This window comes from Onychomys torridus, chromosome 13, assembly GCF_903995425.1.
Source record: "Onychomys torridus chromosome 13, mOncTor1.1, whole genome shotgun sequence".
Lineage (NCBI taxonomy): Eukaryota > Metazoa > Chordata > Mammalia > Rodentia > Cricetidae > Onychomys > Onychomys torridus.
The window spans coordinates 24,141,889-24,161,536 of NC_050455.1; the positions used below are offsets into that span (position 1 = coordinate 24,141,889).

A 19,648-nucleotide genomic window follows, 5' to 3' on the forward strand; every position below is an offset into this window, starting at 1 on the left:
CATTTTCAGGTTATATCTTTAGGTCTCAAAGCCATGTGTACGTGTGTGCTTGTGAGTGTGTGTGGCAGGGGCATCACCTCAGGTGTTGGTCTTCCCCTTCCATCTTATTTAGGGCGGGGCCTCTCTTCTGTTGTTCTGTGTGTGTTCCCAGGGCTTCTGTCTGCAGTCACAGTGCCGTTCTATGAGGCTTCCTGGGTTTGAACTCAGGTCCTCAGGCTTACGCAGCAAAGGTTTTCCCACTGAGCCATCTCCCCAGTGCAGCTTTATTTTGACGTTGTTTATACTGCTAGAGTTTACATTCAGGGTTCTCATGACAGCTAGGCAGGCCCTCACCACAACAGTCCTAGCCCTTAAAGGACTATTCCCCTTATGCAGATCTTCCGGGAAGAGTCTGGGCTCACAGTCACACTCCTGTTTACCTGCCCACTGGAGCAGACGATGGGGAGCAGCGGAAGGACAGAGAGACGGTAGGAAGAAACCAGGCCGGGCTGGAGAATGAGCTGTTGGGTTTATGGCAAGGTGTGAAGACTGGGAAAAGAACTGTATGAACTCTGAATGCAGACACCTCTGCTCACCATCCAGAGCCCAGCCAGCAGCTCACTGACACTGAGCAGGCCCTCGGGCCCAGCATTTCGTCAGTATACAACCTATCAGCCTGTAGGTGCCTGGAAGCTTTTATTTGATAGGTTTTCTTTTTATTTGTCTGTTTTTGAGACAGGGGTCACATGTAGCCCAGGTCTGCCTCAAACTCAGAGATCCTCCTGCCTCTACCTCCTGAGTGCTGGGACTAAATTGTTAGCACCATGCCTGGCCTCTGCCCAGTGTTTGCAGACACTTTTTAACAATCATGGGGTTAGCGACATAGATGACTCTTTCTGTTCAGGGTCTCTCTCCAGTGTCTTCCAGTGACTTCACTGCCACTGTCACACCCACTATGGTGGGCTCACATCCTTCGCCAGGAGGGCAATCTGCTCCCAAAGCTGCCGATCCTCTTCCTGGGCTTTGCTCTGACTTCGCCATCTTAGCAGCTCAGCCTGGTGGTCCTGATGATGCATGGGACAGTAGCTCTGTGGTTCACACAGCTCCTGGAAGGTTGGAGACAAGGTCAAGGACTCTGCCTACTAAGGAGAAGAGGTGCTGCTCTCAATGGCTGAGGGACAGCAGTTTACAGTCCCTGGAGGCTGCATGCTAAAGCTAGCTCCTCTGAGTCTGAGCCACAACCCCCACAACCCCCCACCTCCCACCATGTGCCACGTCTGAGCTCTTCCACATCCCTTTACCATATATTCTGGAAAGAAGTCTCTGTAGCCCCCTTTGAGGACATACAGCTCTGGGTAGTACAATGCTGGATACTGGTTCAGAGCTCTGTCTTTTTCTCTCAGAGAACGGCACCTTTAGAGAAAATCCAGAGGTAGGTGAGGTGCAGGAGGCAAAGTCAGGAGCCCATGGACCTTCCTTCAGTGGGGAGGGGAAGGAGGGCAGACCACGACTAACCTCCCTAGAGAACCTTCAGGGCTGGAAATGTAGCTCAGGGGTAAAGTACTGTCTAGGAGACAGGTTTAATCCCTAGTCACCATCCCCAACACATACAATCTCTCACGGTATTTGCTAACCAAGGTCCAAATAACATTCTCTTTTCCCTGTGCTCCACTGAGGCTTCATTCCCAAATCTGTGTGTGTGTGTGTGTGTGTGTGTGTGTGTGTGTGTTTACATGGTTTTTTGTTTTGTTTCTGAGATAGGGTCTCACCATGTAGCCCAGGCTGACCTCAGACTCAGAGATCTGCATGTCTGGCTCTTTTTTTGGGGGGGGACAAGATCTCTAGCCCAGGTTGATCTGGAACCAGGCTGACCTTCAACTTCTGATCCTCCTGCTTGTGTGACTCCCACTTTTCCATGCTGGGATTATAGGTGTGCACAATCACGGCCAGTTCTGTGCAATGCTGGAGATCAAACCCAAGGCACACATTCTAGGCAAGCACTCTGCCAGCCGAGTTACATCTCCAGTGCCCAATTCTGCCCTTTAGTGCTTAGACTTTTGAATCTGGGAACACCTTCCTTCAATCACCCGAAGGCATGCGGTGGCTGTAGCCCCACTGCTGGCAGCGAGAGGTTATGGCTCAGCTTGTTCACATCTTGGTGGAACAGGAAGCAGGTACAGGACAGGAAGTAGGCCCATCCCATGGCCTATGTGCACTAGCCAAGACCCATGTCTCAGAGTTTCTGCACCATCAAACTGTAGTGGAAGGTGCTCATTCAGGTCAGTCTCTGCCAAATGGTCTGCCAAGTCTCATTCAAGATCCATTTCCATCACCGACCTTGGATACTCACATTCGGGGGCCTCTTTCTGAGGAGAATTCACAGAGGAACACAATGATGATTCTTTTCTGGATGTCCAGAGGGACAATAGGCTTCTTCAGAAAGAACTCATGCAGGTCCTTCTGACTGTGCAGGTTTAAGGCTCCCTGTAGAAAAGGATGTTGTTAGCAAGTATCCCCTCAAGTGCTTGTGTACAGTCAATACTCAGGAATGCCTGGGATACTATTCTGGGATATTTAGGCCAGACACTAGGCAGGAAGGCACTCTAGGGCGGAAGCCCAAGCCTATCTCTGTATCTACCCTAGGGGCTGGCAGAGAGTTTGCTGTGTAGCTGCTCCCTACACATTCATAGAACTGAACTGCCGTGGGATGTGTTTCTGTAGGCTGTGAATATGTGTTGCTCTGATTGGTTAATAAATAAAGCTGCATTGGCCTATGGCAGGGCAGGATGGAGCCAGGCGGGAAAATCCAAGAGAGACCGTGAGAGGAGAGAGGAGAGGCAGGGGGAGACGCCAGCCACTGCCCAAGGAGCAGCAACATGCCATCAAACCGGTAACACCACGGGCACACAGCAACTTACAGATTAATAGAAATGGTTAAGTTAACAAGAGCTAGCTAGCAAGAAGCTTGAGCCAGAGGCCACCCATTTTGTAATTAATATAAGCCTCTGTGTGTTTATTCGGGTCTGAGTGGCTGCGTAAGTAGGTGGGACACAGAAAAACTTCCAACTACTGAACCACCAGAGCACAGGTTAAACTATGAGAACTGTTTCTGAACATTCAGTGTTTGCAAAGTACTTCCTAGTTCTCAGACTGTTTTTACCTCGAGGCTCCCACAGAAAAGAGAGAGACTGTCAAGGAGGGAAAGATTGCTCACGGTACAGACTTAAAACAGAAATAAGGACTTCCTCCGATGTAGTCCAAGTGTATAATCTCTGTCCTTGTGCTAGATGTCATAGGACTCTTTGCCCATCACTCTTCTCAATAAACACAAATCTCCAGCTTCTCCCTGGCTAATGTCCACAGTGTGACCTCACCAGGATGTGTCCTCCCAGGTACTCATATGGATAGCGGCAATCGATGATATAAAACTTCTCAATCAGACTCTGGAAGTTTCCAGCCAGTAAAGCAGCCACCTGCACAGAGAGAATGACTGAATATCCCGTTCACTGGCACTCTGAGAGGAGCCACAGAGTGCTTTTCTGCATATTCCTAGCAGTCACCCAGGACTGCACTGTATGCACAACCTCCAGATTTAGCCTGTATTTGCAACACAACAATGGTTAAGCCCAATCCCACACATGAGCTTGAAGTGGAAATGCCTGTGTAGAGAACACAAATGGCTGATGTTGAGGTTATCTATCTAGAGGCAAGCATGGCCACAATCAGTCTCTCAGGAGACATCCGGGGAGGACAGAAGTAGCAGAGGTAGTAGTTAGAGAACCTAATTTTATAAGAAAACACAGGAAATAGTTCCCCATTCATAGTCTTTCAGAGAGCATACAGGTGAGGGTTTGTATTTAAAAGAGAAAATGGGTAGCCGGGTGGTGGTGGTGGTGGTGGTAGCGGTGGCGGCGCACACCTTTAATCCCAGCACTCAGGAGGCAGAGGCAGGCAGATATCTGTGAGTTTGAGGCCAGCCTCATCTACAAAACGAGATCCAGGAAAGGTGCAAAGCTACACAGAGAAACCCTGTCTCGAAAAACCTAAATAAATAAATAAATTTAATTTAATTAAATAGAAAATGGGGCTGAAGAGATGGCTCAGAGGTTAAGAGTATTGATTGCTCTTCCAAAGGTCCTGAGTTCAATACCCAGCAACCACATGGTGGCTCACAACCATCTGTAATGAGATCTGGTGCCCTCTTCTGGCCTGCAGCCATATATGTAGGCAGAATACTGTATACATAATAAATAAATAAACCTTAAAAAACATGAATAAAAGAGAACATGTAAACTACTTCTAGAAGAATAAATTAGTTCAGCATTTCTAGAAAGAACCGCCCAGCTGATTTTTTTCCTTTTTATATCTTCCTTCCCTTCTCTCCCTTATCTATAATAATATATCATTTGTTTAACTAAAATTTTTCAAAAGACAGGAAATGGAACTGGACATGGTGGCACACACCTTTACTCCCAGCACCTGGGAAGCAGAGGCAGCTGGATCTCTAAGTTCCAGGACAGCCTGGTCTACAAAAAGAAACTTTATCTCTAAAATAAATAAAAAGTAAAAAGATGGGAAATAGATACAAAGGAGTCCATTTAATATAACTTCAGGTGAATAAGAAGCCCACGTGAGGGGACAGTGAAAGCGATACAGACAGAGGTGGGCGTTAGGGGAGCACAGGTCAGACGGCTGATGATATGATACGCCCAGTTACCATCTCCAGAAATTTGCTTACTGTGTCCGGGGTGATGTACTTCAGATCTTGGTGTTTCCCTGACACCGTTGGCAGCACACACATCTAGAAAGACCCAAGAACTGAAATTACAGCAGGAATTCCCAACCTAAGCATCACATCAAAGACTCCCATGTTGTCCTTTCCAGGTGAGTCTTTTTGTTTGTGTTTGTTTTTTTGAGACAGGGTTGCTCCTTGTAGATCTATCCCAGAACTCACTCTGTAGACCAGGCTGGCCTTAACTCAGAGATCCCCCTGCCTCTGCCTTCAGAGTTCTAGGATTAAAGGTGTATAACACCACATCTAGCTTCCGAGTGATATTAGAAAACAAAACAAAACAGCAATTCTGTTTCTAAGAACTGATCCCAAGGAACTTATCAAGGATGTACACAAAATTTTATGTTTCTCCACCGATATGCCCCGTTTTATTCATAAGAAAAATTATAAAACTAAATATCCCACAAGAAAGGATTTATAGAGAAATCATAAGTAGCTAAAGAATTAACTAATGAACAGTTATTGAAAATGATGAAATACAGGTCTGGAGAGATGACTCAGTGGTTAAGAGCACTGGCTGCTCTCCCAGAAGACCTGGGTTCAGATTCCTAGCACCTACATGGTGGCTCACAACTGTCCCTAGCTCTAGCACCAATATTTCTGACACCCTCTTCTGGCCACTGACGACACTGCACACATGTGGTACACAGACATACATGCAGGCAAAACAACCATATACATAAAATAAAAACATTTTATTGTTGTTTTTTTGAGTCTTACTATGTAACTCTTGGCAATCCTATTACTCACTATGTAGACCAGACTGACCTTGAATTCACAGAGACCTGCCTACCTCTGCCTCCTGAGTGTTGGGTGGTGTGCACCATTTAGCCAAATCTTTTTTTAAAAAATAATTTATTTAACTTTATTTTATGTACATTGGTGTAAAGGTATTAGATCCCCTGGAACTGGAGTTACAGACAGTTATGAGCTGCCATGTGGGTGCTGGGAATTGAACCCAGGTCCTCTGGAAGAGCAGCTAGTGCTCCTAAGCCCTGAGCCATCTCTCTAGCCCCCAAATCTTTTTTTTAATGATGAAATGTGGGTCTGGAGACACTTCTCAGTGGTTAAGAGCACTTGTTGCTCTTGCAGAGGGTCAAGGTTCATTTCCCAGCACCCACATTATGGCTCAATTGCTCATATAGGCAAAACAGGTAAAAACACGAAATAAAAATAAGCAATCCTGGGCTCAGAGGTTAAGAGCACCAACTGCTCTTCCAGAGGTCCTGAGTTCAATTCCCAGCACCCACATGGTGGCTCACAACCATCTGTAATGAGATCTGGCGCCCTCTTCTGTGTACATAATAAATAAATAATTTTTTTAAAAAAGCAATCCTTTTGTTATTATTGTTGTTAACAATAAAAATGGGGGCTGGGAAGATAGCTCAGTTGGCAAAATACCAGTATGAGGACTTGCACTGATGCCTAGCATCCACAAAACTAGGCAGGATGGTTTGCATTTGTAATCCCAGAGCTCGAGGATCCTTGGGGCTTGCTGGCCAGCCGGTCCAGACTCATCTACAAGCTCTAGGTCCCAGTGAGAGACCCGGTCTCAGAAACACGGTGACAGCTCCCAAGGAACACCACTTAAGGGTGACCTATAGATCCATATGGATGCCCACACTAAAGCACATACAGCGTCCCCCACACACTCAAACCAAGAGACTAAATGTCCAAGTACATTGGTGTACATCTGTAATCCTAGCACTTGGGAGACTGAAGCAGATGATCCTGAGCTATGAGACGCTATCTTAAAAAACAAAAACATATGGCTGGGCGGTGGTGCACGCCTTTGGTCCTAGCACTCAGGAGGCAGAGAAAGGCAGATCTCTGTGAGTTCCAGGCCAGCCTGGTCTAAAGAGTGAGTTCCAGGAAAGGCACCAAAGCTACACAGAGAAACCCTGCCTTGACAAAAACAAACATAGGACCGGAGATAGGGTCCTAACACTTGCCACCAAACTTGAAAACCTGAGTTCAACCCCCAGCGACCACATAGTGGAAGGAGAAAACCAGCTCCCACAGTTGTCCTCTAGTATTATAATATGAACACATACACATTCTCATGCACACATACACTTACTCTAAAAATGTAAATGTATGAACAATAAAAAAATGAAAAACAAAGATAAATGATGAAACAGAACTGTTTACTACTGAAAAGATTGTCTGAGGTCTGAACCCAGGGCCTTATACATGCTAAGCATACATTCTATGGGTTACATCTCTAGCCCTCAGTAAAAAATTGTTGTTGTTCAAGAGGATCTTACTGCACAGCCCAGACTCACTGTCCTGCCTCAGGACAGATGTTCTTGATATAAACTGGCAAGTACTCTACCGCTGAGCTGTGCTTTTCTTCACGAGATAACATAAAGAAACAGAGAAACCACAAAACCTCAACAGACCCCAAAAGAGTACAAGAGGTATTTTTGTTGTCGGTTGTTGGGGGATACAAAACCTACTTGCATGTATGTGTTTGTGTGGGAAAAGTCTGCAGAAATACACACAAAAATTAATTTTTCTGTACATGCTGTATACATAATAAATACATAAATAATTAAATCTTTTAAAAAAAGAAAATAATTTTTCTGGTTGATAAGGTTTGGGATAAATTTTATCATTTTCTACTTTTTATATTAACCAAGTACTATTTATTTATTTGCGCGCGCACACACACACACACACACACCCCTGCTTTTGGAGACAGAGTCTCACTGGATAGTTCTGGTTGGCCTAGAACTCACTATACAGATTAAGCTGATCTGAAACTTGCAGCAATTCTCCTGCGTTGGTCTCCTGAGGGATGAGACTAGGATGTGAGCCATTACACCCAGCTTAAAAGATTTTTAGCCAGGCGGTGGTGGCGGCGCACGCCTTTAATCCCAGCACTCAGGAGGCAGAGGCAGGCGGATCTCTGTGAGTTCGAGACCAGCCTGGTCTACAGAGTGAGATCCAGGACAGGCACAAAACTACACAGAGAAACCCTGTCTCGGAAAAACAAAAGATTTTTAAAATTTTCAGACATCTTAGGAATTGTGTGTGAGGGTGACTGTGGGTACTCTTGTGCCACCGTGCATGTGTCAATGTCTGAGAACAACTTTCAAGAGTTGGTTTTCTTTTTCCACCCCGGGTTCCAGGGGGCTTCTTACCTGCTGGGCCATCTTGCCAGCTCTCAAAAAGATATTTCTTTTTCTTTTCCGAGACAGGGTTTCTCTGTGTAGCTTTGGAGCCTGTCCTGGATCTCACTCTGTAGACCAGGCTGGCCTCGAACTCATAGAGATCCACCTGCCTCTGCCTCTCCAGTAGCACTAGGATTAAAGGCGTGCGCCACCAGAGCCTGACTCAAAAAGATATTTCTAATAAGAAAGGATACAAAGTTACATATACATACCAGTGTTCTGGATTTTCCTAGATAAACAAAAAATGCTTTCTTATTAGATAGACTTAGGGTTGAGGCCTACCTTCAGGTCAACAAAGAACATTTAGTGAGGATGCATGGTTACATCTAGCATCCTCTGCAAAGAGATTAAAATCAAGAAAATATTAAAGCCTGGAGGTGGTGGTGCACTCAGGAGGCAGAGGCAGGCAGATCTCTGTGAGTACGTACACACACACACTCACCTTGGAGAAATCACCAATCAGATGCTGTTCGTCAGAATCTTCTTCCTCCATCTGAGTGGCATCAATGTCACACAGAGAGGCCATCTTCTGTAGTCTTACGCCCTGAAACGACAAAACTCTCACTTACCCCACAATTCTCTCGTTCAAGATTCAAAGACCAGGGCTGGCAAGATGGCTCAGTAAGTAAGGTACTTGCTAGAGCCTGGCAACCTGAGTACAATTCCCAGAACCCTTATAAATGTGGAAGGGAGAACCAAGTCCTCAAAACTGTTCTATGGCCGGGAGGTGGTGGCACACATGTTTAATCCCAGCACTCGGGAGCCAGAGGCAGGCAGATCTCTGTGTGTTCAAGGCCAGCCTGGGCTATACAAACCAACAAAAACTGTTCTTTGACCGCCATATGCATGTGAATGCCTACACACACACACACACACACACACACACACACACACACACACACACACACACCAAAAAAAAAAATCTAAAAAAAGTTTTAAATAAATAAGTGAAGAAATTGGGACTTTTGTGTATTCCTGGGGAATGTAAAATGATATACTGCAGTAGGGCAGTTCCTAAAATTTAAGTATAAAATTGCCCTATGTGAATATTATATGGCTCAGCAGTTGCCTAACATTTGCTAGGTCCTAGGTTCAAATCCCAACATTGAAGAAGTGTCAAGACGTTACATGGGCTGGGCACGGCAGTGCACACCTGCAATCCCAGCATTGAGGATGCTAAAGCAGAAGGACACAAGTTTGAGGCCAGTCAGGGCATAGAACAAGACTCCTCCCTAAAATGGAACAATAAACTGGGCGGTGGTGGCGCACACCTTTAATCCCAGCACTGGGAGGCAGAGGCAGGGGGATCTGAGTTTAAGGCCAGTCTGGTCTACAGAGCCAGTTCCAGGACAGCCAGGGCTACACAGAGAAACCCTGGTCCAGAAAAACAAAAAACAAACAAACCAATAAAATATTGTCATATGACACTCCAGAAATATGTACGTACACACACCCCCATGCCAGGGACTGAACCCAGGATCTCCTGTACAATTACTAATCTTCTCTTTTCCTCCCCTCAGAGCTGAGGACCGAACCCAGGGCCTTGTGCTTGCTAGGCAAGCGCTCTACCACTGAGCTAAATCCCCAGCCCCTGATCTTCTCTTTGTAATTGTGAGTGCTCTATGGGTGAAGGCCTGAGGTCAACCCTGGGTGTCATTCCTCAGTAGTCAGCCACCTTGTTTTTGCAACAGGGCCTCTCAATGAAGTCTGGGACCTGCTGGTTAGACAAGGCTGGACAGCCTCCCTTGGCTACCTCCCTAGCACTGGGGTTGTAGCACACCTGGCTTTTTCTGTGCATGCTGAGGCTGGAGCTCATGCTTATAGAGTAAGCACTTAACCAGCTGAGCCATCTTTTTGTCTGTTTGTTTGGTTTTGGTTTTTCGAGACAGGGTTTCTCTGTAGCTTTGGAGCCTGTCCTGGAACTCACTCTGTAGACCAGTGCCCTTAACCACCAAGCCCTCTCTCCAGCCACAAACTGAACTTTCTTTCCACCCCCAAGGAATCTTCTCTGTCTTCATTATGATTGTCCTCTACTGTAGTAAACCACTTGGCCCATACTGGTATCGTATTAATTATTGAATGTTGTTCCTATTATATTAGTTACTAGTGACAATAATAAAGCAGGCCTGGAGAAATAGCTCGGTGGTTAAGAGTGCCTGCTACTCTTTCAGAGGACTGGAGTTGGGTTCCTAACACTCACATGGGGGCTCAACACAACCTGTAACTGGACCTCCAGCAGCTCTGACACAGTCTTCTGACCTACACAGATATCTACACAAACACATAAATAAAAATAAAATAAACCTTAAAAAATAATGAAGTATGTGGAATGTTATCAACTGCTTTTATTTTTTTTTTATTAAGATTTATTTATTATGTATACAGCATGTATGACTGCATGCCAGAAGAGGGCACCAGATTTCATTACAGATGGCTGGAAGCCACCATGTGGGTGCTGGGAATTGAACTCAGGACCTCTGGAAGAGTAGTCAGTGCTCTTAACCTCTGAACCATCTCTCCAGCCCATCAACTGCTTTTTAAGTTTTTCTTTTTCTTTTCTTTTCTTTCCTTTCCTTTTCTTTTTTCCTTTTGAGATAAGGTCTCCCTGTAGACAAGGCTGGCCTCCAGCTTTCAGGAATCCTCCTGCCTCTGCCTCACAAATGCTGAGATTAAAGGCGTGCGCCACCACTCTCAGAAAACATTATTTTTTCTCTTTTATTGAGGTATAATTCACAAACAAAAAAGAATTGCAAACATTTAAGATACACAATACAAACTAACGTATCCTCCATCAAACACTGCTACCATGTGTTTACACATACACATGCACACACGCTGAGAAAGAGATGTGTGAGATGAGAAGACACTTGCTTTATTTTAGGGAGAAGCAGAGATTGAGATAGGCTGGTCTTGAACTTGGACGTCTCTTGCCTCAGTTTTCTGCGTGCTGGGATTATACAAACTGCTCTTAACACTTATTGTATGGACAGCAATCCTGTGGAAGTTATTACACTCTCCATTGTATTGCTGCATGTGTGTTCCTGTAATCCATGTGCATGTGTTTGTGAACGTGTGGAGGCCCCCAGGTGGATGCCAGAGGTCTTCCTCAATCACTCTCCTTATTCACTGCAGCAGTGTGTCTGTCAACTGAATAGAGAGCTTGCTGGTAAGGCTAGTCGAAGTAGCCAGCTGGCCCCATCTTCGTCTGCTGTCTTCACCTTTCTGGAGCTGGAATTACAGGTGGAACCACCCAGCATTTATGTGGGTTCTGGGATCTGCACTGTGGTCCTCCTGCTTCTGTAGCCAGTACTGTATGAGCTGAGCATCTGCCCAGCCCTGCGCTCCACTTTAGATGGGAAAATTGAGGTCTGCAGTAGTCTGGCAAATGGTCTAACACTGGGAAGAGGCCGAGAACTGGAATCAAGTGCCGAACTCCATGGAACCACATCTGCCTTGTGAACTCATGAAACTTTTCAGTTTGTTAAAACGGTGGTATCTCTCTGCTACCCTGGCCAACTTCAAGCTTGAGGAAACCCTCCTGCCTCAGGGTACCAAGTTCTAGAATTATAAGCAGGAACCACCATTTATGGCAAACTATTTCTTTTGAATTTTTTAAAGCTTCAGTACAAGTAAGCATTGTACATCGAGTGCGTTACTCCCTATACCCCCTATTCTACCCTTTCTTGCCCTTCCCATTTCCCTCAGTCAGCTTTGTCCCCCTAGACAAAATTACTCCATTTAAGTGAATGAATTTATAACATCTTTGCCCACGTTAGTTTCAAATAAATGAAGCTGATTCGGAAGTGCTAAACACCTCAGAAACTATCTCTGGGGCGTCAATGAGGCGCAAGCTGCTTCAGATTATCTCCTAGTGATGTGAGAAGTACATGGTAAGGCTCTGCTAGGTTATTCCAGCCATTGCTTTTGATAGTGACTCAGATTACTGACTAAACTTTCTTATCCAATAATAGGACGATCTCATGGTGACATGACACTATACGCCAGGTAATTCTTCCAGTCTAAAAATTTTTTTTTAATTAAAAAAAATTTTGGACTCAAACCCTGGTCCTCTGGAAGAACAGCCAGGGCTCTTAACTGATGAGCCATCTCTCTAGTCCCACTCCCCCTTCTGAGACCAGGTCTCACTATGCAATCAAGGTTGGCTCTTAACACACAACCGGCCTGCTCCTATCTATGAAGTGGTAGAAAGACAGGTATGTCTCATGACGAAAAGCCTGGGTTTTCTGCGTGTCTTTGTCTATTTTGTTAGTACAATAGGTATACAATATTGTTTACTTAGAAACAAATGTAGAAGCTCATGCCTGTAATCCTAGCACTTGGGAGGCTGAGGCAGGAGGATTTCAAGGAGTTCCAAGCCAGCCTGAGCTATACAGTGAATTCCAGACTAGCTTTGGCTACAAGTGAGTTCTAGGACAGCCTGGGCCTGGTAGTGAGACCCTGCCTCAAACAAACAAAATGAAAAAGAAAATTTGGTGTGGTAGCACAAGATTGCCCTGCTATAATCCTACTATTCAGGAGGATTGCCATTCAAAGCTGCTTTGGGCTAAGCAGAAATGTCAACAACATAGACTACATAATGAGACCCTGCTTTTAAAAAGCAAGAATCAGGGGGTTGGAGAGATGGCTCAGAGGTTAAGAGCACCGACTGCTCTTCCAGAGGTCCTGAGTTCAATTCCCAGCAACCACATGGTGGCTCACAACCATCTGTAATGAGATCTGGCACCCTCTTCTGTATACATAATATATAAATATATAAATGTATAAATAAATAAATCTTAAAAAAAAAAACAAAAAAAAAAACAAGAAACAATAACGAAAAACCAAGGGCCCCTGAGGAGACTCAGCTCGTTAGGCCTGATGACTGAGTTTGATGCCTGGACTCTCATGACAGGAAAGAACTAACTTTCAGAAGTTGTCCTCTGAGTACCACACACACAGCTGCACATGCATGCACACACAGAAACATAGAGACACATGCACACAATAAATGAAATGAAACGAGAGGATGAAAATGGGAAGTAACAGAACACTGTACCTTGGCCTCTTGCTCTTCCAGGGAAAACTCCATTGGGTCCCCTGCAACCCCTTCCTGGTCTTCTAGCTTCAGCTTTTTACTCAGTTTTGGAACTGCAGTGATGGGACTATCCAGATACCGCATTTCATTGTCCACCAGGATTCCATCTTCCTGTCAAGTTTATCGACAAGATTAGAACCTAGTTAGGGCCGAGTGTGAAAGCATATGTCTATGATCCCACTAATCAAGAGCAGTCTGAGGCAGGCCTGAGCTAACATACTCAAATTCTGTCTCAAGGAAAGAAAATAAAAATTAAAAATAACAAACAAACCTGAAGCCCTTTATTCAGAACACTTGCATTATGTATACAAAGACTGACTCAAAATATACTAACGATATAAATGTAGGAATTAAAAGTGTACGACTCTTAGGAGAAGCCACCTGCAGTGGCAGACGACTTCAACATCAGGACTCAGAGACCGAGAAGAAGGACAGAAGGACAGAAGGACAGGCATTCGAGGCTGGCCTGAGCAGCAGTGAGAGACCTCACCCCAAAAAAGAATAAGGAAGCTGCGCGGTCGTGGTGCATGCCTGTAATCCCAGTGCTCGGGAGGCAGAACCAGGCGGATCTCTGTGAGTTCGAGGCCAGCCTGGTCTACAGAGCGAGTTCCAGGACAGGCTGCAAAGCTACAGAGAGAAACCTTTGTCTTGAAAAACAACAACAACAACAACAAAAAGAATAAGGAAACTGGACAATGTGTGCCATGGTGGTTATCCTAGCACCTAGACTGAGGCCAGCCTGGACTATACAGAGTGAGACCTTGTCTCAAAAACCCAAAAAGAAACGAAGAGAAAAGAAGAAGGAACCAAAGACCTAAGAACATTCTCACTCCACAGTTTAAACAACGAAAAAGATCAGAAGATGCATAGCTTCTCCTCAGCCTGCACGGATTCACCGTCCCACCTACGCCAGCTCAGGAAAAGTCAACGGGCCAGAAGTCCACAGCTTACTCTGTGGCCCATGGTACTCCGGCATCCCTTGATATCCAGTAACTCACCAGCACAGATAGAGGAGAAGCCAGAGGATCTCCAGGCACGTTTTGGAACCCCGGGGTCCTAGGTGGCTCCCACTCCAATGTCTTTAGATTGGTGTTTATCTGCATTAAAAAAAACAACAAAAACAAAAACAAAAACAACCAAACTGCATTGGCTTCAGGAAGAAAAGTAGTCCTAATACCTGCCGAAAGCATCACATCTGACCAAGCCATGGATAACTCTCATGAACCACATAACACAGCCATTAACTGTGTATGTGAAGATATATAATGCTTTGGATTTCATGTCTGACACACAGATTTGCTTGGGAGGATACAAATTCTATCATCCTAAGCAAAAGGATAGAGATGAAAGAAAGCTTGCTTGGGAAGGTATGTTTGCATGTATATATATGTGTGTGTGTGTGTGTGTGTGTGTGTGTGTGTGTGTGTACACCTGGTGCCCACACTTACTCACAAACACAACATGATGATTTCAAAACAATTATTTACATGACAGTTTGAATACTTAAACTGATCAACTGAACATAACTGATAACTTGCTATGGAGCTAGGTTTTTGTCCTAAGGTCAAACCTTAGGTGGAAAAATAGTTTTTCCATTGTTACAATGATGAATTTGCTTGTCTAGCATATTGAGGTATAAACAGCTCTAGGTTTTGTGATGTCAAGCAGTTGTTCATTTAATGGGATACAATTAATATATCTATTAAATTTCCATTAAATACTTACATTTTCTTTATTTGCAGAAATGCTACGCATTGCATCTTTCTTTCTGTGGCCATGGTCCAAAGCATTTGGAGTACTACAAAGAAGCTGTACCTAAAAGACACTGTCTACTTAAAGCATCCGGTATCCACATGCCGCACTACCACCTGGGAACCCTCTGCCTCCCACCTGAGAGATAAACCCACAGTCCAACAAACCAAAGGAGAGTCTAGGCTGGGCATGGTGACACATGCCTGAAGTCCCTGTGCTCAACAGGTGCTCCAGCCTAGCTAGCCAAATACTGTGAGACCCTCCGTGAAAAGGAAAGAAAGAAGGGAGCTGGGTGGGCAGATCGGTCTACCTACTGGGATGCCTTTCACAAGGTCCTGGTGATCATTTCTGAAAGTGCAAGCGAAAACAAACCACTAGTCAGGTAATCCCCAAGCAGTTTAGTTCTTCAGTGGCTAAGGGCACCCCAGTTTTCCTTCTCTTCTCTTTAAGGAGCTCTAGTCTTTGGTGATTTGTCTCTTCCAACAACGATATGCAGGGTATTAACAACTATCAAGGCCCAGTGGCATGCTGGGAAAAGGTCCTCAGTTCACCAGCATAACTAGACAAGATAAACACGCAGCAAATGGGAGTGTGTCTTACATCTCTTATCCCCGTTCTGGTGCTGGGGATGGAACCTAGGACCTTATACAAGCTAAGCAAGGACTCACCACCGGACACCACCCGCCACCCGCCACTCCTGCCTTACATCTTATTGTAGAAACAAACCATAACTTAGTCATATTCTAACATTGACCATAGGAGGCCTTTTTTTTTTTTTTTTTAAATGCATTTCCATCTTTCCTCCCAAATTTCTACCTAGTCTGTACAGCATAGGCTAATTAAAGGAACGTAAAGCCAGCCTGGCGGTCCTCCACTATAAAGCCAGCATTCAGGAGGCCGAAGTAGGAGGATCCCTGAGTTCAAGGTCATACCGGACTACAGTGAGACCCTGCCGCCAAGAAGAAAGTATAAAAGAGAAAAATCAATCCAGGTGGTGGCCCACACCTTTAATCCCAGCATTCTAGAGGCAGAGGCAGGTGGATTTCTGAGTTCAAGGCCAGCCTGATCTACAAAGTACCAGGACAAAAGGAAAAAGAAAGAGAAACCAGTTCAAAGACAACATGAATAATATAGGACCAGGAGGTGGTGGCGCACGCCTTTGATCCCAGCACTCGGGAGGCAGAGCCAGGTGGATCTCTGTGAATTTGAGGCCAGCCTGGTCTCCAAAGCGAGTTCCAGGAAAGGTGCAAAACTACACAGAGAAACCCTGTCTCGAGAAAACAAAAAACAAAAAAACAAAACAAAAAACATGAATAATACAAGTAAAATTTTCACATACACTCAGAAAAATTGCTATAGAAAGCTTTCCCTAGTGTAATAAAGTAACATCTATCTTACATAACATCTAAGGATAAACTAGATTAAAACAGTCAATTTAGAATAAGTTTTGATTTTTTGTTTTGTTTTTGTTTTTTCTCTGTGTGTAGCTCTGGCTGCCCTGAAACTCCCTCTGTAGACCAGACTGGCCTCAAACTCACAGACATCTGCCTGCCTCTGCCTCCCGAGTGCTGGGATTAAGGGTGTGTATGACCACCACCTAGAATAAGTTTTGAAAGAGTTGAATTGAAACTAGTTTTTATTCCATATGCAATCCCTGGCTAAATACTTTAGGATCTCCAATGATACTTCATCATAGTTATAACAACAAACATAAAATGCTTGGTACTTGTTAGATGTATGTTTTGTTTTGTTCTTCTTTCTTTTTTGAGGGGTAGAGATGGGAGATGGGGTTAAGATCATGTCTCACATAGCCCAGGCTGGCCTCAGTCTTGTTATGTAGCTAAGGCTGGCCTTGAACTCCTGATTGTCCTGCCTTGACCATATGAGTCCTGGAATTACAAATGTAAACCATATTGCTGGGCAGCAGTGGCACACGCCTTTAATCCGGGCACTCGGGAGGCAGAGCCAGGAGGATCTCTGTGAGTTCGAGCCCAGCCTGGTTGGTCTACAGAGCAAGATCCAGGACAGGCACCAAAACTACACAGAGAAACCCTGTCTTGAAAAGCCAAAAAGAAAAAAGAAAAAGAAAAAAAAACAAAAACCATAATACCTGGCTCTAATTAGTGTTTGTTTTCATTTTGGGGTTGGATGGTGTTTTGTTTTGTTTGAGATGATGGCTCAAGTGGCCCAGCCTTCTCGTTTTTATTTAATCTTTTCAATAGCTGTTTATAAAAAGTGCTACTGTTATCTCATATTATGAATAAATAAAGTGTGATGCAATGAATTAAGAAACAGACAATCTCATTCCTGACCCTGCATCCTGAGGCACCTCTCACGTGCAAAGAGAAGCCCTAGCATGAGTGCAGTACAGCACTTCTCTTCATGTAAAAACAGGGTATTTCTGTGTATGCTGGTTTAAAACAGCCTGCACTTCACAACACTATTTAGAACTAGGAAACTTCAAAGCTGTCAAGTCAGAATCTAGGCCTCCAAGCCCACTGATCTCCCAAGTGAAGTACTTCAGTCTGAAGAGTCCACATAGAACATCCCAGTGAAAAGGGAGGAAAGGCTTAAGGCATGCAGACCATTTAACAGCAGAACTTACTTCCCAATTAACTGTACATCCTGAGGTCCTGAGGAATCCAAGGAACCTGCAATCAGTTATGAAGAATAATGGGCTGGGGATGTAGCTTACTTGGTAGAGTGTTTGCCTAGCATGCACAAAGTCCTGGGTTCAATCCATAAAAACATGGGGGCAGTTGGGCGGTAGTGGGCGGTGGTGGCGCATGCCTTTAAACCCAGCACTCAGGAGGCAGAGCCAGGTGGATCTACAGAGCGAGATCCAGGACTGGCACCAAAACTACAGAGAGAAACCCTGTCTTAAAAAAATCAAGCCAAGGGGTTGGGGATTTAGCTCCATGGTAGAGCGCTGCAAGCGCAAGGCCCTGGGTTCGATCCTCAGCTCAAAGACAAAATAAAACAAAGCAAAACATGGTGGCACACATCAGTTATCCCATAGTCTGTTATCCCACCACCACCACCACACAAACACACACTAATAATAAATCATTTTTTAAAAAAAGAGAGGAAGAAAAACATTAACTGGGCTGGGTGAGTTTGAGGGCAGCCTGAGCTGGGTGAGTTGTTTGAGGGCAGCCTGAGCTGGGTGAGTTTGAGGGCAGCCTGAGCTGGGTGAGTTTGAGGGCAGCCTGAGCTGGGTGAGTTTGAGGGCAGCCTGAGCTGCCGTCTAACGCCTCCACCTTCCCCCTCCCCAAGAGAACAAACAGAGGGGCTGGAGAGATGGCTCAGAGGTTAAGAGCACTGACCGCTCTGCCTGAGCTGCTGTCTCAAGCCTCCACCTTCTCCCTCCCCAAGAAAACCAACAGAAAAGTGGTTGCTCGGGAAATCTGAAATTACAGTAAAAATGAGAGCAAAACTTTTTTGTTTTAGACCCAGAAACACATACATCCACCCCCCAATTAGCTGACAAAGTATTTCTTTTGTGTTTGGAGGGTACTAAAGATGAATGAAGGGTCTTGTAGAACAAAGCATTTCTTTATGCCAGTTTCTTTACTTCTACTGAGATTAAATCAGGATACAAAAAAAAAAATGTTTTATTACTGTATTTTCATCCCCACCATTAATCAGTCAACAAAATATATTCCTTCTTGAAGAACTTTTTTTTTAGTGCAAAGCAACTTCTATTACCGTTATTTTCTCTTTGCATTTATCATTCAACTAAAAAATTATCTAAACTCAAAATTCCAGCTTTTAGGCAAATGGATTTTGGTATGTAGTGGTGCTGGCAGCCTCAGCCTTCCAAGTGCCGGGTTTATATAAGTTAATATCCCTGGCTTTACATAGGTTCTTTACCTATCTTCGACATCTTCCATTTCTATCCTATTACCTTGTTCTCTCTTGGAAAAATCACTTTTTCCTTATAGTTGTAAGCTTAGCCGTTAAAGGCTGAGCCACCTCTCCAGCCCAAGTTAGCAAGTTAAGCAAGTTACCAGTTATGTGCACTTGCTGCTCTTCCAAAGGACCCAGGTTCATCTCCTAACATCTACATAGTAGCTCCTAACAGTCAGTAATCCTAGCTTCAAGTAATCCAACTCTCAACTCTTCTTTTGGCCTCTGAGGGCACCAGGCATGCATGTGGTACACATACATACATGCATGCAAAAACATGTATTCACATGAAAATTAAATAAAAATAACAATCTTAAAGTTAGTTTTCTCTTTAAAGACTGTACCTACCGGTTTCAAAGTCAACAGAAGTGGTAAGCTGAGAAGCAGATATCTCTCCATTGCTAAGATTCGAAAGATCAAGGCAACGTTTTGGGGTTCCTCTGTTGAGACATAAGAATATATATCAAGATTCCCATTAGGGTGTACTATCCTAAAAAAGGTAGATCATGAGTTCATTTGAAATCTCTCTCAATTACTACCACAAAAATCTAAATAGTATCTAAATAAATCTAGCTGCTATTTGGAACTAGCTCAGACTGGAAATAATCCCCCACTTTTTCTCTATTACAATAATGTGGCAGTGGTGGCGCACACCTTTGATCCCAGCACTCGGGAGGCAGAGGCAAGAGGATTTCTGTGAGTTCGAGGCCAGCCTGGGCTACAGAGTGAGTTCCAGGACAGACAGGGCTGTTACATAAAGAAACCCTGTCTTGAAAAAAGCAAGCAAACAAACAAACAAAACACAATAATGTGAGCCTCATTTTCTTCTTACCAACACATTGAGATGGGATTCATTTAATAAGAATCTAAAGGGATCTTTTTTTTTTTTTTAGAATTTTTACTACATTTTATCCTTTGTATGAGCACATACTTGTGTGTGAAGGT

The 19,648-nt window shown here is 44.3% G+C and overlaps 1 protein-coding gene across 1 annotated transcript in view; it reads right to left on the reverse strand.

Annotated features, from left to right (window-relative positions):
* Positions 1–777: 777 nt before the first annotated feature.
* Cdc25c (cell division cycle 25C) overlaps positions 778–19,648 on the reverse strand; it is a 29,568-nt gene continuing 10,697 nt past the window's right edge. Inside the window, exons 5-16 of the mRNA XM_036204810.1 lie at positions 19,052–19,143; positions 17,400–17,445; positions 15,109–15,142; positions 14,768–14,857; positions 14,041–14,139; positions 13,004–13,153; positions 8,390–8,491; positions 4,718–4,780; positions 3,354–3,452; positions 2,330–2,463; positions 1,281–1,392; positions 778–1,085 (exon numbers count right to left, since the gene is read on the reverse strand). Of these exons, the coding sequence (XP_036060703.1) occupies positions 933–1,085; positions 1,281–1,392; positions 2,330–2,463; positions 3,354–3,452; positions 4,718–4,780; positions 8,390–8,491; positions 13,004–13,153; positions 14,041–14,139; positions 14,768–14,857; positions 15,109–15,142; positions 17,400–17,445; positions 19,052–19,143 (1,174 nt within the window). The 3' untranslated portion in view covers positions 778–932. The remainder of the gene's footprint in view (positions 1,086–1,280; positions 1,393–2,329; positions 2,464–3,353; positions 3,453–4,717; positions 4,781–8,389; positions 8,492–13,003; positions 13,154–14,040; positions 14,140–14,767; positions 14,858–15,108; positions 15,143–17,399; positions 17,446–19,051; positions 19,144–19,648) is intronic.